Here is a 14,686-nt window from a genome sequence, read left to right as displayed (position 1 = left end):
TAGGCATGGATAGATCGCCTTTCTCAAGTGCATATCTATCAGGGCGCAAACACGAGTCCAATCCAAAACTTTTTAGAAGAACTGTCAAAGCTATTTATTTTATAATGAAGTACGTGTACTGAAAATTGTCGTTCTTAGGAATACCAGCAAGAAGCCAAACCTGCAGAATATCAACTTACAATCTTACCTATGCAGCAATCGACATGCATATACTTATTTCAATAGCATTTAGAAGTGGTCCTCGAGTAGAATTCAAGGTCTTAACAAAGGCAAAAGAAATCCCTTTGGTTTTATCTAAAGCTAGGATGTGAAAAACAAATGATGTCGATTAAGGAGAAACAAACTTAAGAAGAGAAACAAACCTGTGTAGTTATGCATAGTGTTTGTGCACGATGTGCTATTTCCCAAACCTGAAATCAGTATTAATCTTTAACTTTAGGTCAAGTTCTGCCAAAGAACAATCACAGAGAGGAAATCCAACTTGAACATTTACAATTTCAAAACAATTGGAGCTGAAATTCACCATCCCTTCTTGGCCTGCTTCATCGATCAAGCCATTGCAGGTTTAGGTACCTGAAACATATCTGGTCTTCACAAATTTCATAATTGTGTGAACAACCTCATCCTTGGCTTAGACTAAAAAAATCAGGAATCAAATCACAGTTTCATTATTGGTTCATAAACCCTAAAATTACAAAATTGCATATGACCTCTCAAGTTCTCTATTGAAACCAATTGGAGCACCATACAATACAAACAATCGATCTTCCCTAAATTTCCAGAAAGAAAACACAAATTACGGCCAAGAACTTCAACTAGGAAAACTTAGAGTTCATGCAAGTTCAGAGGAAGATTTAAGAGAAGAACTTACCGAATTGGAGGGAAGAAACTCGACGATGCATCGACGAACCGCAAACAGTGTTGTCTTGTACCAGACAAACAGTGTAATCAAAAACCCTGAAAAATCCCAAACGAAAACCAAAATCAACCTAAACAAACCCAAACGAAACCCCCAAATCAAATTCGCACAATTCCAATTTACAATCAAGATCATATAATTGATGAGCATGAGAGAGGAGAGAAGAGACAACTGACGATCAGGCAACAACGGAGAGGAAGGTGGCGGCTGGCGGCATTCCAGATTGAGTCGTCAAAGAGCAGGACCGGTTAAGGAAGATCCGAAGATATCTCATCACTAACTGCAATGCTTTTCTTTTCTTTTTTATTTGCGCGAATAACTTGCTCAAGTCGTCTTTATATTTTTAAACTGTGAGACAAAACCTTAGTGACAATATTACGTTTCGTCTTCCGTTAGAGGTTTTGGGGACAAAATTCTAGTTTGCCACAGATAATTTCGTCTCTAAAAGGGTTTTATCCTGTAGTGATTAGAGCGGTGATTGTGTGCTTAATTATTAGATTTTGCTTCTATTCAAGAGCATAGGGTTCAATTTGAGTAGGTATGTTCTTTTTATCTTTAACTTTTGTTATCGAATTTTTATAAAATGTTATAATATTGATTTCTTAATGATCAGTTAACTACATGATTATTTAATATGTTTCTAATCTAAAATGTGATATGTAAAATATAGAAGAAGAAAAAAATAAAGAACTTCAAAAAAAAAAATTTCAGCCCACCTCAACTTAAAATCCTAGGTCCGCCATTGATTACTTTCATTCTGCATCACTGGATTTGTTATTTGTTATATACAATAGACGAGCAAATTAACCTTCCACCTGCAAGGCTTCCAAAACTAGCTAAAACAAACGATATTTGACAGTTCGATCGACTAGCCATTCCATTCTTCATTCTATATATCATGCTATATGGATGTATATACTTGATACTGCAACTGTATATAAACGAGCCTATATATAACAAATCAACTGCATGGCTAGCTTGAGCTCTATATATATATACGTACCCGACAACCGTTAGTTGCAACTTATATTCGTGATAGGTTCATCCGTATCTCGAGCAAGTCAAGACTGTTAGCTGCCTTGAACCATCAGATTTCTCTTGATATTAATGAAACCTATATACAACCTCAACTCCCAATCAACAAGTGAACGTGACACACTCAACACATACACAAAGAGTTAGACATAGATATATGTATAATTCATAGATCCAGATATTGGCAAATGACCTCCTCGATCGTGGAAGCTAGCTAGGGTGCATATATATGAGCATGCATGCTACGAGTGATGCTCACTTTGCATAATTCAAGGACTATTTGACAAATTTTACAAGAGCACAAAACGGACTAGGAAACAGATAGGTAGATAAGAAGAGTAATTAGAATAGATGATGAGTTACATTCCAAGATACAAAATGAGACTATAAAGAAGAAGCGTCTGATCCCTAGACGCCTTATAGACCACAATATATAAAAATGAAAAGATCAAAAAGAAAAAAAAGATGTAAATAACGCATACCACAACTGATGGTATTTCAGTTATTCCATAATCCATACTAATTCTGTAAAATATATTAGCTAAAACCACCCCTTTACGATTCGACTAGTTCAACCTTTCCATTGATGGGCTTCAACCCAGCGATTTCAACCTTTCCATTGATGGGCGTCAACTCAGCGATTTCAACCTTACCATTAGCTGCCTTAGGCTCTTCGACCTTAGCGATTCCATTTGTCCTTGTCTTTGCCCCTTCTACTGGTGCAGCCTTTCCATTCAGCTTTGAGTCAACATACTCAACAACTCCATTGATCTTTGACTTGACATAACCGACAGCTGATGACTTACTGTTAAGGGAAGCACTGATCCTCCTAACCTCGTCCACAAAGGCTTGGAGGTTCCTGTCCGACGACCCTCCCTCGGAAAACGCCGCCTCAGCCGCAGCCTTCCATTTCAAGGCGTTTTGCTTCATCTCCGCCGCCTTGGGCCCCGAGGTCGCCTCCAGCAAGCACTTCTCTACCTCTTCCCTAGGGATCACCCTGTCTTCGGCCTCTCCACGGCACATTCTTACTCCCACCTTAAACTCGTCGACCAAATACTTGGCGTCGGTCACTTGGTCACCCCATTGTGGGAATGCCACCACGGGCATTCCTGAGGTGAGTGACTCCATGGTTGAGTTCCACCCGCAATGAGTCACAAAGCAAGCCGTCGAAGGATGCTCCAAAATCTTCTCTTGTGGACTCCATTGCACAACTTTGCCTCTGTCTCCTGCCTTCTCCAAAAACCCTTCCGGCAGAACCAGAAGTTCAAAGCCGGAATCAGGGTGTGGGGGCTTCATCACCCATATGAAAGAAACTCCGGAGCTCAACAACCCGTGAGCAATCTCATCCACTTGCTCCTGCTTCAAGTAAACCACACTTCCGAATGAAATATACACGACAGATGATTTAGGCTTGGTGTCGAGCCAGCCGATGATGGAGTCGTCGGCCTTCATGAAGTCGCCGCGGACAGCGTTTTGGGCTTTCGGGTTCTTGAAGAGAGGACCAACAGCCTTGATCGGGCACAAACAAGCCATGTACTCGATGATCTCGCTCTCGAGTTCTTGGAAAGTGTCCATCAATATACAGAAGGGCTTCTCCAAGTTCCCGTATTGTCCCAAAATGGCCCTCCTCAAAAACGGGTAAGGACTAGTAGGGTACAAGAAGCTGGGTACCTCATCGTACTTCAACAGCGGCATAGATGGAATCTGAACGTCGCAAAACATGTCCGATTCTGAAGGAAAGGGGACCAACCCATGGTAGTAGTGATAGTAGGCAGCGAGACAAGCAGCGGATTGAACCCAAAGCATGGCCGAAGGAAGCCCTAGACTCTCTGCAACGTCACACACCCAAGGGATGAAGGGGTTGTTGATGAGGCACGAGACAGGGCGGCCTTGCTCGGAGTTTTTCTTGATCATTTCAGGAATGACTTCCTTTCCGACCAGCTCGAGCTGCGGGAGGTACAAGTCGAGGTCCTGGCGCATTGGCTCGTCCTCGGCCCATCTGTCTTCGAAGAATTCGAAGCGGATGAATCCATCTCCAACTGGTTTGGGCTCGTCGGTGATGCCGTTGGACTTGCGCATTTCCTTGCCGACACATTCGGCGGTGCAGAAGGTGACGAGGAGGCCTTTGGCAGCGAGGCGCTTGCCGAGGCGGAGGAGTGGGTTCACATGGCCTTGGCCGATGAAGGAAACCAAGAAAACATGAACCAATGATTCGGAACCCATTTATGCTCTCTGTGTCGGGTTTGAGAGGTTAACTTGAAGGTGGTGAGTGTGTTTGTGGGTTTGGATGGAGAGAATGGGGAAGAAGAGTGTCATATATACCTGCGGACTTGGTGCTGGATGATTGAGATCGTTGTAGTTGTCATTTTTATTATTCTGCAAATCAAATGCATGAGACCGTTAGGTACGTAGCTATATATCCATGCATCCTACGCGCGCCCTACTTGAAAGTTGGTTTAAGGGACTTTTCGACGTAAAATCAAACACGCCACTGGGACATTTAGGAGCAGAGATAGAATATGAATGAGCGGCGCCGGAGCTAAAGCCTGGTTGGGTAAAAGTTACATTATTGGCTTCCTTGGCCTTTTCTTTTTTAGATAAAAAGGTGGCCGAATGAACAAAAAAACATTCGGTTTCTTAAGTTATTGAAGCAAATAAAATTGTAGACATTCCTCAATTTCTAATTTTAGGAAAAGATGTTCTTCATACAAAAACAAAAAAGATCAGTACTTGTCTTAAATTTTCACAGATCAGTACTTGACAACTATAAGAGGAAGTGAGGAACTAAAACATTGCCACAAATTTTGAAAGTCGTTCGGTCCATGCATTTCTATCGTTGCAAAATCTTACCATGCATTTCTTTCCTATTTGTGATAGGTAGAGAGCCAAAAGTATTTACTCGGTGTTTGTAAATAAGTTAGTAAAAAAAAAAATAGTGACAATCGTTGTAGTTATCCATTAGAAGGTAAAATTTTACAAAAATAGTGGAAAAGGAATCACCTGTCCACATGCATATGTAATTAAGCTGCGGCCTGAATTCAAGTTTAAAGTAGTAAATAGGTAGTTTACGTACTAAGTTTAATATATTACGGTAGAAATTTTTGCCGTCCATAGTATAATGCAAGCCGTTTCCTTACGTATGTATGTATGTTCTAATCTAATATCTGGTTGAGTACGTACACGTCTCACAAACTCAGACTAGTTGACCCAACAATAATATTTTCCTAGAGCCATTAGGTAACGAGAAAGTTCGTCGCATCTGAAATTGCTAATTACTTTTCGCATATGAGAAGCGATCGAACCCCACTACGTACTAGGAAAGTTAGAAGATCGAGTCCTTGGCAAAAAATGGAAGTTGGAAGAAACAGAGACGTGTGTCGATCGATCTCAATTCTAGATTTCTATGCTTACCAGAAACAAAACCAGCAAAGAAAAAAGAGGACCAAAGCCAGTCTTATTCATGATAATAGCTCCTCGCTACTTATGGACAACCAAAATCGATCCGGAGAATCAATGAAGCTAGAGAATGAAAAAAAAAAACCATAGTCATTGGGAGTTGTAGTAGACTGGTAGTTAACCATTAGTAACATGACACCCCTAATTTATTTGGCTACCATTTGAGACCTAATCTTTTCTTAGTTTTTCGATTATATACGAATCGATCTTGGAAAAATTCATAGAAAACGCATCGATCTTACATAGAAAACTGGATGAATACCTAATTTTCTCTCCGAAGAACAAGCCATTATGTTTGTCTTATTATGTCCTAGTGTTATTCCATATGAATTCCCAAAAAATGATATAACGTTGACGACCGTAATTAACATATACTGTATATGCTGATTTATACCATCTGCCATCTATGATGGCTATCAATGAGTAAGGAAAAAAAAAACATCGTGGTCACTATGCATATGAGAGAGTGATCGAGTATTAGAAGGTCTTTTTGTACTTATTTTCTGGTTCAAGAATATCGTATCATATTCGTTTATGTAAGTAACACGTTATGTAATTAGGTATTCCATTTGCATGTTGTAGAAGACCGCTGGTTACATTTCCAGACAGTTCTTCGGTTTCATTCAAAAGAATGATATGATCATGTAATCATCACTGGTTAAGCGGATCCGTAATTAACAGGGTTAGAAAAAATTCACTATTCCTCATTATAACTCTATAAAGGCATTAACAGGGTTAGTAATTAAAAACTTAATTACTGAAACTTCTAAAATAGTAACGTACTCTGCAGATGCATGACCTCTCGTAATTCTTATATATCATATCAAACCGTCGAACCCAGCGAAGTGATATTGGTGAGAACAACTGAACCCAGAACCTGTGACAGTTCGGTCGGGCTTAATGTCTTCTCTTTGTTTATTTGTCCTGCGGAGGCTTTCAGTTGCCTACTCAAGACAAGAATGATAATGATGAGCAAAGCTACAAAAATAAACAAACCTATAGAATAGAGTAGACACTTATGCCCTAGCAGAATTTATGGAGCACCCATCTAACTTTTTCCCCGACCCATCTCACTTTCATAACCCACACTTATAAATAATGTCTCCCAGTCAAACCCTAATCAACCTAATTAAGAAAAAGCTAATCACTTATTGGGATCCATTCAGTTTATACTGTATCCTAGTCATGGACTTGTTGTATTATAATCACTGATCGGGAATCTGGAGGCGTTCTTGATTAAGTAGGCCGAGTCTATTCTACTGGCTTTTCCATGAAGATCATGACAGTTACAACCATGGGTCTTTCTTAAAGGATTGAAAGTGAGCTGCAGTAGCTGTGGCTATCATGTAAGCGGCCCTGATCGAGTTTGGATTTGGAAGCAGCTAGCTTCGAGCTTGGAAAGTTCGGTTGAGATTTTAACCCTAATTTATGTATCCCAGCTTATATTCATCAGAATAGTAATGATCGATGATGATCTGGTTCACGTACCCCAAATTCTCTCTAGTGGATCGGGCAGCTACTTAATATTGGTAAGAAACTAAGAACTAAGAAAGGAGGTTGAGCGAAGAATTGGATTTGTCTGGGTCTGGCCGTCCCTGGGCATTAATGATTTGGTGATCAAGCAAATAGAACTGAATATATATCGGAATTTGGAACTCGTGTATGGATGTTGGATATGAGTGTTGGAGAGTCAACCTAATTAAGTTAAACTCATTTGATATAATTAGTTAATAATTAGCTGGTCTCAAACCCGAGATCAAAATTTCAACCTAATCCAGCCAATGTGCTCTCATTAAGCTCGACCAATTAAGTGCGTAGCAACTAGCAAGTGCCATATGATTGAATTGAGGTAGGTTAGTCAGTTAGCTGAGTTACACTCTGTAGCTTGTACTCTTCATTATTATATACTGTACTTTCACAGTACACCTTCGTTCGTTGTTCAAAATTCCGTTTTCATCTTCAGAAACGTACAGTAAACCTTCAATGCAATAATAAGTGTAAGCCGTGACCAAATCCTATCTCCAAATCCATGCATACCCGAAATCGGCTCCTCCTCCGCCTCCGACTCCTAGACCATAGCTAGCCTGGCTAGCCGGCTATGGTATCACCACCGCCTTACTCGTTCCTAACAACCTCCCATATATAAAGGTAGAAATAGGGATCCACGTCTTCCGTCAAGCTCTTTGGCTCCTCTCTCGCGATTTGGCTAGCTAGTCGTCGCCGCCAACTCGGTCAATTTGACCGCTGCTAGAAAGACCCTCGCAGAGAACCCTAAACCCGACTTTTTGTTCAAGTTTTCTCAAACTAGATATAATGACTTCTAAAAGCAAATGCACCTATTCTGGGTGGGTTGGACCAATTTTCAACCTGGGTTAATATATTATTCATTCAAATCAGTTATTGGTATTTGGTTCAACAATACAACAACAAAATCATTATGAGGATCAACTTTTAACCCGGGTTATAGATTTGTTTATTTTTTGGGTATTACTATTAACGCACCCTATCAATTTTTCTATCCACATATTTTTATTTTATTTATAAATTTGTCACTTGAATTTGGTTGATGATTGGTTCTAGGGGGTGTGTTAATAACAAAAATGGGTGTGTTAATAGCACCACCTTATTTTTTTTAGAAAATGTTCGTTGTCATTTCATATGGTCCGTCAAATCTTGATCTGAACGACCCATATTAAAGACCTCATTTGAGGATTTGTGTCAGCCCCATGTGCAAGATGATGTCAGTAATGTGCAAGTTGCAAAGCTGAAATTGGTGGAGATTGATGTGGGCCTAGCTCAATGAGAAATTGGTCTGGGGTAAGAGGTGGGTTGATTCTTAACTCAAACCATGATCCGACTAGGTAGGTCCCGTATGAGGCCTAACTTCAACCCAGACCAATTTCATACTGGTGGATTGATGTGTTCCTGTTATTCTATATTTATATGTCTCATAATCTTCGTATTTGGGATTGATTAAAGTTATTTTAGTATTTTTGTAGGTTTGTGTTATAAAGAGAAGAAAAAGAGCTAAAATGTCGAAACTAGAACTGAATGGCGACTGTAATCCCAAGTGCCAGAATCTGCCTAAGCAGAACATCCAAATTCATTGAATTACTAGGAATTATTTAGATCGAATCAAACTATGAGCCTTATATCTTTGAAAAGCTACGGAGGTGTAGTTTCTGTAGGATTTTACGGATCGATGTCGATTTCGATACTTTTAGACTGAGTTATGATCGTTTGAATAAAAAAAGATCACATCAAAAATCTGCTCGGATTTGCAAGCATTTGTAGAGAACTCAAGTTCCATGGCACAAGATCGTCAACCCTAATGCTTCAAGGACAATGATGCAGATGAGGATTCAAATAGTACATGTATTCCTAGTTCTACAAGAGATATTTCAAGGTTTTCCCATTCCATATCAAGAAAAGAGTCTGAATCCAAGTCTTACAAGGAAATAAGAAGACAAAGCTAAGCAAGAACTTTGCTATATAAAGGAGCATGAATTTACACATGAAGAGGAGGTCCGAAAGCACATTGAAGACGCCTAAAGGAGCAAAGACAATCCATCCATCTATCCACCTCCTTCCCTTCCATCTTTTTTCATGTTTACTTGGTCATGTTTTGCTAAATCTTTTATAGGTTTAGGATGATACCCTAGCATAATTGTTTATGTTTTTGATGATTGATTAATGAATTTATAGTTTCTTTATGATGAATTTTTAGTCATCACTATTTTAATTGATGTTATATGTTTAAGTTCTTTGATTATCATCTTAGGGCTTTGCAAATAGTAATTAGAAGATGAATTTGAGGCATACCTGCAATATAATTCAATATAGCTTTTTGTGATTAAGAGCTGTGAATTACATTATAGTCATAACTGAAGTAATGGTTTGCATAATTCTCTTATTTTCTTGAACGTAATGAGTCATACATGTTAAATTTATGTTGTAACTGTATAGACTGCATACTAAGATATACGACCTCTGCAGTACCTGGAGAGAATCATACACTTAAGAAAGATCATGGTCTAGAGTACATGAGAAGGACTTAGATTCGGGAATTGTCATCAAGAGAAACAAAAGAATCCATTAGTTGCATCAGATTATAAACAGGACTGTTAGTCGTGGTTAATTATGATACCCTAGGTTCTACCATCTTTGTTTATCAACTTATTTTCGTGTTTGTTTGTTTCTTTCTTTATTTGAAAAATTTAAAAACCATATATTCAAATCTTGATTGTTTTCGTGTTCTTAGTTTATATTAATTGAGTTAGGTTTTAAATAAGTTATCAATATCTAGTTGGAACGACCTCGTACTTACATAAGCTATACTACAACTGATTCGTGCACTTGCAAGTTTTAATTAAAATTTTAGTGGTAAGTATTCCCGCCTGTCACGCGGGTGACCCAAGTTCGATCCTCGACAACGGCATAAAAAAATTGTTGTGAGATTTTAATTAAAACTCGCAAGTGCATGAATCAGTTGTAGTATAGCTTATGTAAGTACGAGTCGTTCCAACTAGAGATTGATAACCAATTTAAATCCCAACTCGACTAATCTAGTTAAGATCGAATACGGAGACAATCAAGGTAAGAAAGGTGGCTTTTTAGGTTTTTGGATAACAAAAGAAACAAACAAACAAGAAAATAAGTTGACAAACAATGATGATGGAACCTAGGGTGTCAGAATCAACCACTAACAATCATGTTTAGGCTTTGATGCAATTAGCAGACTCATTACGTTCCATCATCATTGTTTCTTTAGATGACAATTAACAGACTCTTTCGTTTCTTTAGATGACAACTCTAGTATCTAAGTCATTCTCAGGTACTCTAGACCATGGTTTTCCTTACGTGTATGATACTCTCCCTCTTGAGTAAAAGTCGTATATCCTAGCTATACAGTCTATCCTTCTCATGCATAAATTTAACATGCAAGACTCATTATGTTTAAGAAAACAAGGGAATCAAGCAAACCATCATGGCCGGGCTTTTTAAGGTTCGTAAATTATCAAAATTGTTCTTTTAAGAGATAAATAACAAACTAGTAATGGCAAATGGTTAATGATGAAAATTGAAAAACATCTTGCGAGATGCGGCCTCTAGGGCTGGGCATAAAGCCCGTCGTAGGAAAAAAAAAAAAACCGGCAAACTAACCCGAACCAGCCGGACCGAGCCAGGCTTTTTACCAGGTTCTTTATATGAAATGTATTGTTCAAGCCGGTCCTACTACTATACCGGTCCGGGCCCGGTCCCTAACTTCTAATTATTTGTTCGGCTCGAAAGCCTGAGGTATTAATTTGTGTTGTCATTAAGCCTTGTATAAGCTAGTATTTCAAGCCTACTAGTCGCCATTGAGCCCATTATATATAAGGTCATCATTCATAACCTTATCATTCTTTATTCTTCACTCTTCATATCCTACACGCCTACCAACTCTTTAATTATCACTTTATCACTTTTTATGTTTTCCTTCATCTCCTCATCCATCTTCCCCGCCCTTCATCGCTGCGGTAACAACCACAATCGTAACACCACCAACAACAACAATGTCTTTCCACCAAACCGATTAGGAGAGATCGACGACCAGCCCGTCGCCACCGAGTTTATGTGTTTTGCCCAGAAATTCAACCATCACAATCGAAAGACCATAGATTCCAAATCTGAAGCAAAGATTGGATCACAAACCAAAGCTTCCTTTTGTTTTGTCTTCGGACATGAGCCCATGGCTCATCCTTTTCACCTTCACGATTGTAATGATGTTGACCTGGAAAAATCCGCACGCGGCGCTGGTGGCGAACTTCAATCCCAACCAAATTTGATTAAAGAGTGATAAGATTGAAGAGTAGTTTCAGTGAGAATCTCAATTATGTTTTGTTTTTCATTACTGGAAATCTTGAATAGTTGAGTCATAAACTAATTACTCGTTTGGAATTTGGAAATCGCATAAGTAGTAATTGATTTTATCATTTGGTATTTACTAGTTCTCCAACACTCACTGATAATCAAAGAAATATATGCATGTCTTCACTTCTTCTGAGTTGAGTACCTACATCACAGAGAATCAAAGACGTAAAGCACCAAAGGCCCAAGACTTGAGGGACCAGTTGGTTTTTGGCCGGTCCAAGCTAAGGCCGATCCCAGAAATTTTAAGGTGAAGACCCGGCCCAGTGTTAGTTCAACCGGTTTGGTCCCACCAAAATAGTGGCCGATTTCGGCCCGTGCCTAGCCCTAGCAACCTCCATGCGATTCACTCTCCCCAACCTCTGCATTTTCCCCCAAACCCTAGCCATCATGGCTTGGGCATCCAACCATGGCGTTCAAAGCCGATACCAAGGGGCTCATCGCCTATTCCAGGGTGCTTGTTACAAATTTCAAGGCGCTTGTCACCTATACCAAGCCGGTTTTCCTCAGCCTCTATTCATACAATGACGTTGGGTAAAAGCTTTTTGGCCATCTGATCTGTCGAGGGTGACTTTCTAGCCACCAAATTTGAAGAGAGTTGCAAGATGGAGGCTTTTTGGCCACTGTATTTGTTGAAAGCGACAACCAAAGATTTGGTTTCTACTGAAGAAGGAACTTATCGATCGAGCTCTCGCCAGGTTGAATTTAATGATGATGTCAACGAGATCAAGACCGTTGGTGGTGAAGCAGAGTTTTGGCACGAAACTATGCATCCCTGCTAGTGAAGGGCGAAAAACTGAATTAAGGAAGATGATGATCCCTTGGAAGCCGCCGGAATCCATATTTGCGGCAAAAATCAGCCAGATTTCTAGTCAAGTTTGGGTTTGGGCTCAAGCTCGGGTTCTTGGGTGTGGGTCTAGGCTCAAATTCAAGAAAGTTGGGTCTAACACTCCTCCAAGCTTTGACCCAAAGGGCAAAATCAAAGTTTAATATGTGTTAGTGTGTTAGTGTATCTTGGCAGATATAGATCAACTTAATTCATTCATACGTATACTAGTTTTGGTTTGATGTCTAGTTAGTTTATGACCATCAAAAACTAATCTGGTACTAAAATAGTAAAATTAAGAAGCTGGTTTACATTTGATGTACCCTAGTATTTTTATGGAAAAAGAAAACACAGAACTTCATATGTAGCTTATCGTCATCTCTTTCTCTCATATGAAGGCTTAACCTTTAGATTTCATATATGCAATTGTTTATTGTCGTTTACCAATATATTCATATCTTCTGCCTTGGAGTCAAGACTCCATGAGGGATGCTGGCATGCTGCCAATATCAAAACGATAAGGACGGTTCATTATGCATGTGAAGATACGAGCTAGAAGTGCACAAGTGCATAACGTGAGAAGTATATATTGTGTTTTGCTATGATCTTTACATTTGACCCGTCTATGTGCCTAGAATAGTAGTCTCTGGTATCCATTATATTGAACTTTACTGAAAGCACATAACAATTTTCAAAAAATTACAATTTTCTTTTATTCATTCATTACGGGACTTGTGGCATGGGTGTTAAGATAAATTAAGGATCCAAATGGTCCACTGATTCCTCTCCTAACCAAAGGTGGAAAATCGCTTATTTTTGTAATCATTTATCCATTTGTGTATAAAAGATTAACTCAAACCCAGAGACAAAAAAGTGAATTGAACTTGATCAAGATTCAAGAAAATGCTACGTTGAGTGGATGATTATGATCACCACATTAGGTTTCTTTGAGTAGCCAAGAAAATAGAAAGTTTACAAGGAACATAATCAATACATCATCATAGCAATACGTACATCTATGATAAAAATGCTGATCAACTAGTAGATATGCCTGTTTTTAGGTAGAAGTTCTTAAATCAGTGCAGCTGAACTCGTAGTTACACTGAAGGTACATAATCTCCCAGTAAGTATGATCCGGTACACACAGATCGATCAGACTTGCCCAAGTGGATGTTGTCCTTGATAAAACTTTCTTAGTGATGCCCTTCACCAGGGCCAGGGCCTGAGTTCCTTACTGTTGCTAATCTCTGAAAGTTCACCAATCTGTGTCCTCCAGCACTCAGCCGACTTCCTCCTGAAGTACTGCTACTCTTCATCGCGTTGTCTTCAGTACTCTCTCTAGCAACGACACCATTGCGTGATGATGATCTTGAAGTAGTCAGCGGTCGAGCTTCTAGTGAAGAAAACTGAGCGCTCAGGAGGAAAGCAGCAAGAAGAATGGCAAAAATGGCAAGTGACTTGAGCACTGCTCTGGCCATTGTACCTCGATGATTTGATTGTACAAGTTTCTCTTTCGAATCAAGCTGCCTATAATGTAAAGAAGTAAGGTTTGGGATCTATATATAGTGCTTTCGGGTGCTGAAAATTCTAAGACGATGATGGTTCAAACCGTTCAATAATCAACGAATAAACGTCAGCCCAGGGTTGCTAGCTACATGCTATTTGGGGAAAATTTACTTACGTACGCACACTCGTTTGTAGATGTAACTAATGTGATCGGTAAATATATCACAAATTCAGGATTATATGTTTTGGTAAAATTGAAACGGTGTTGAGATCATGACAGAGACATCAATTTGGTTCATCCCAAATGCCAGAAACCAGGAAGCTAGGCGGCTTCTTAAAGTGGAAGTTTGGTATAGAAAAGAGACCCAACTTAAAGTGGAGTCAACTAGGTCTGTGTTTCTTGCTGCATTTGAAGATCCTTGCATTATTCTGTTGAGTTACGAGTCTTTTTAACGTAATTCCTAAGGAAAATCAAAGATTTATAGCTATATAATCCCATATCATGCATGCATGCATGTTAAGGAAACCAGAAAATGGTTTTAGGTTGGGAAAATATGAGACTTTTGTAACCCTTGAGACGGAACGAGGACGTGAAAGTGCCACCCACCCACATCCGAACTGATGAGTGATGGATCTGCTTGACCAGCTTGATTCATGTAACGTGAGATTGTGTGTGCATGAAGTGTACGAAACCAAAACATAGTGGTGCAATATTGACAGTAGTTATGTGTGTAAGTAAGTGCAAGATTGAGACAGGCTATTGAAGCCCTAATCAGCACCAAAAATGCCAGTGCTTGAGATTCAATTTCAATAAACTCTTAAATATAATTAAACAAGGCTAGGCCATTTTAACCCATATGGATGGAAGAGTCTCCACGAGTCTAGATATATCTTTGTTTCTATATATGTTCTTCTTAAAGAATAGATAATGTTGGTGTAGATCGATATGATTCATATAAACTTGAGTTTTTAGAACAAAATATGTATTAATCTTAACGTCCAACTATCTCAATCGGATGCGAAATGGGTAGAAA

General features: G+C 39.1%; 1 protein-coding gene across 1 annotated transcript; it reads right to left on the bottom strand.

The window, feature by feature from the left end:
• Positions 1-2,276: 2,276 nt before the first annotated feature.
• Positions 2,277-4,243, bottom strand: LOC101314970 (cinnamate beta-D-glucosyltransferase-like). The gene has a single exon (XM_004304002.1). It carries the CDS (start codon positions 4,175-4,177, stop codon positions 2,510-2,512), a length of 1,668 nt encoding a protein of 555 aa, XP_004304050.1. The 5' UTR covers positions 4,178-4,243; the 3' UTR covers positions 2,277-2,509.
• Positions 4,244-14,686: the final 10,443 nt, after the last annotated feature.

This window comes from Fragaria vesca, linkage group LG6, assembly GCF_000184155.1.
Source record: "Fragaria vesca subsp. vesca linkage group LG6, FraVesHawaii_1.0, whole genome shotgun sequence".
Taxonomy (NCBI): Eukaryota; Viridiplantae; Streptophyta; class Magnoliopsida; order Rosales; family Rosaceae; genus Fragaria; species Fragaria vesca.
Note: the sequence above shows the minus strand (reverse complement) of the source record. Positions and strands in the feature narration are given on the sequence as shown.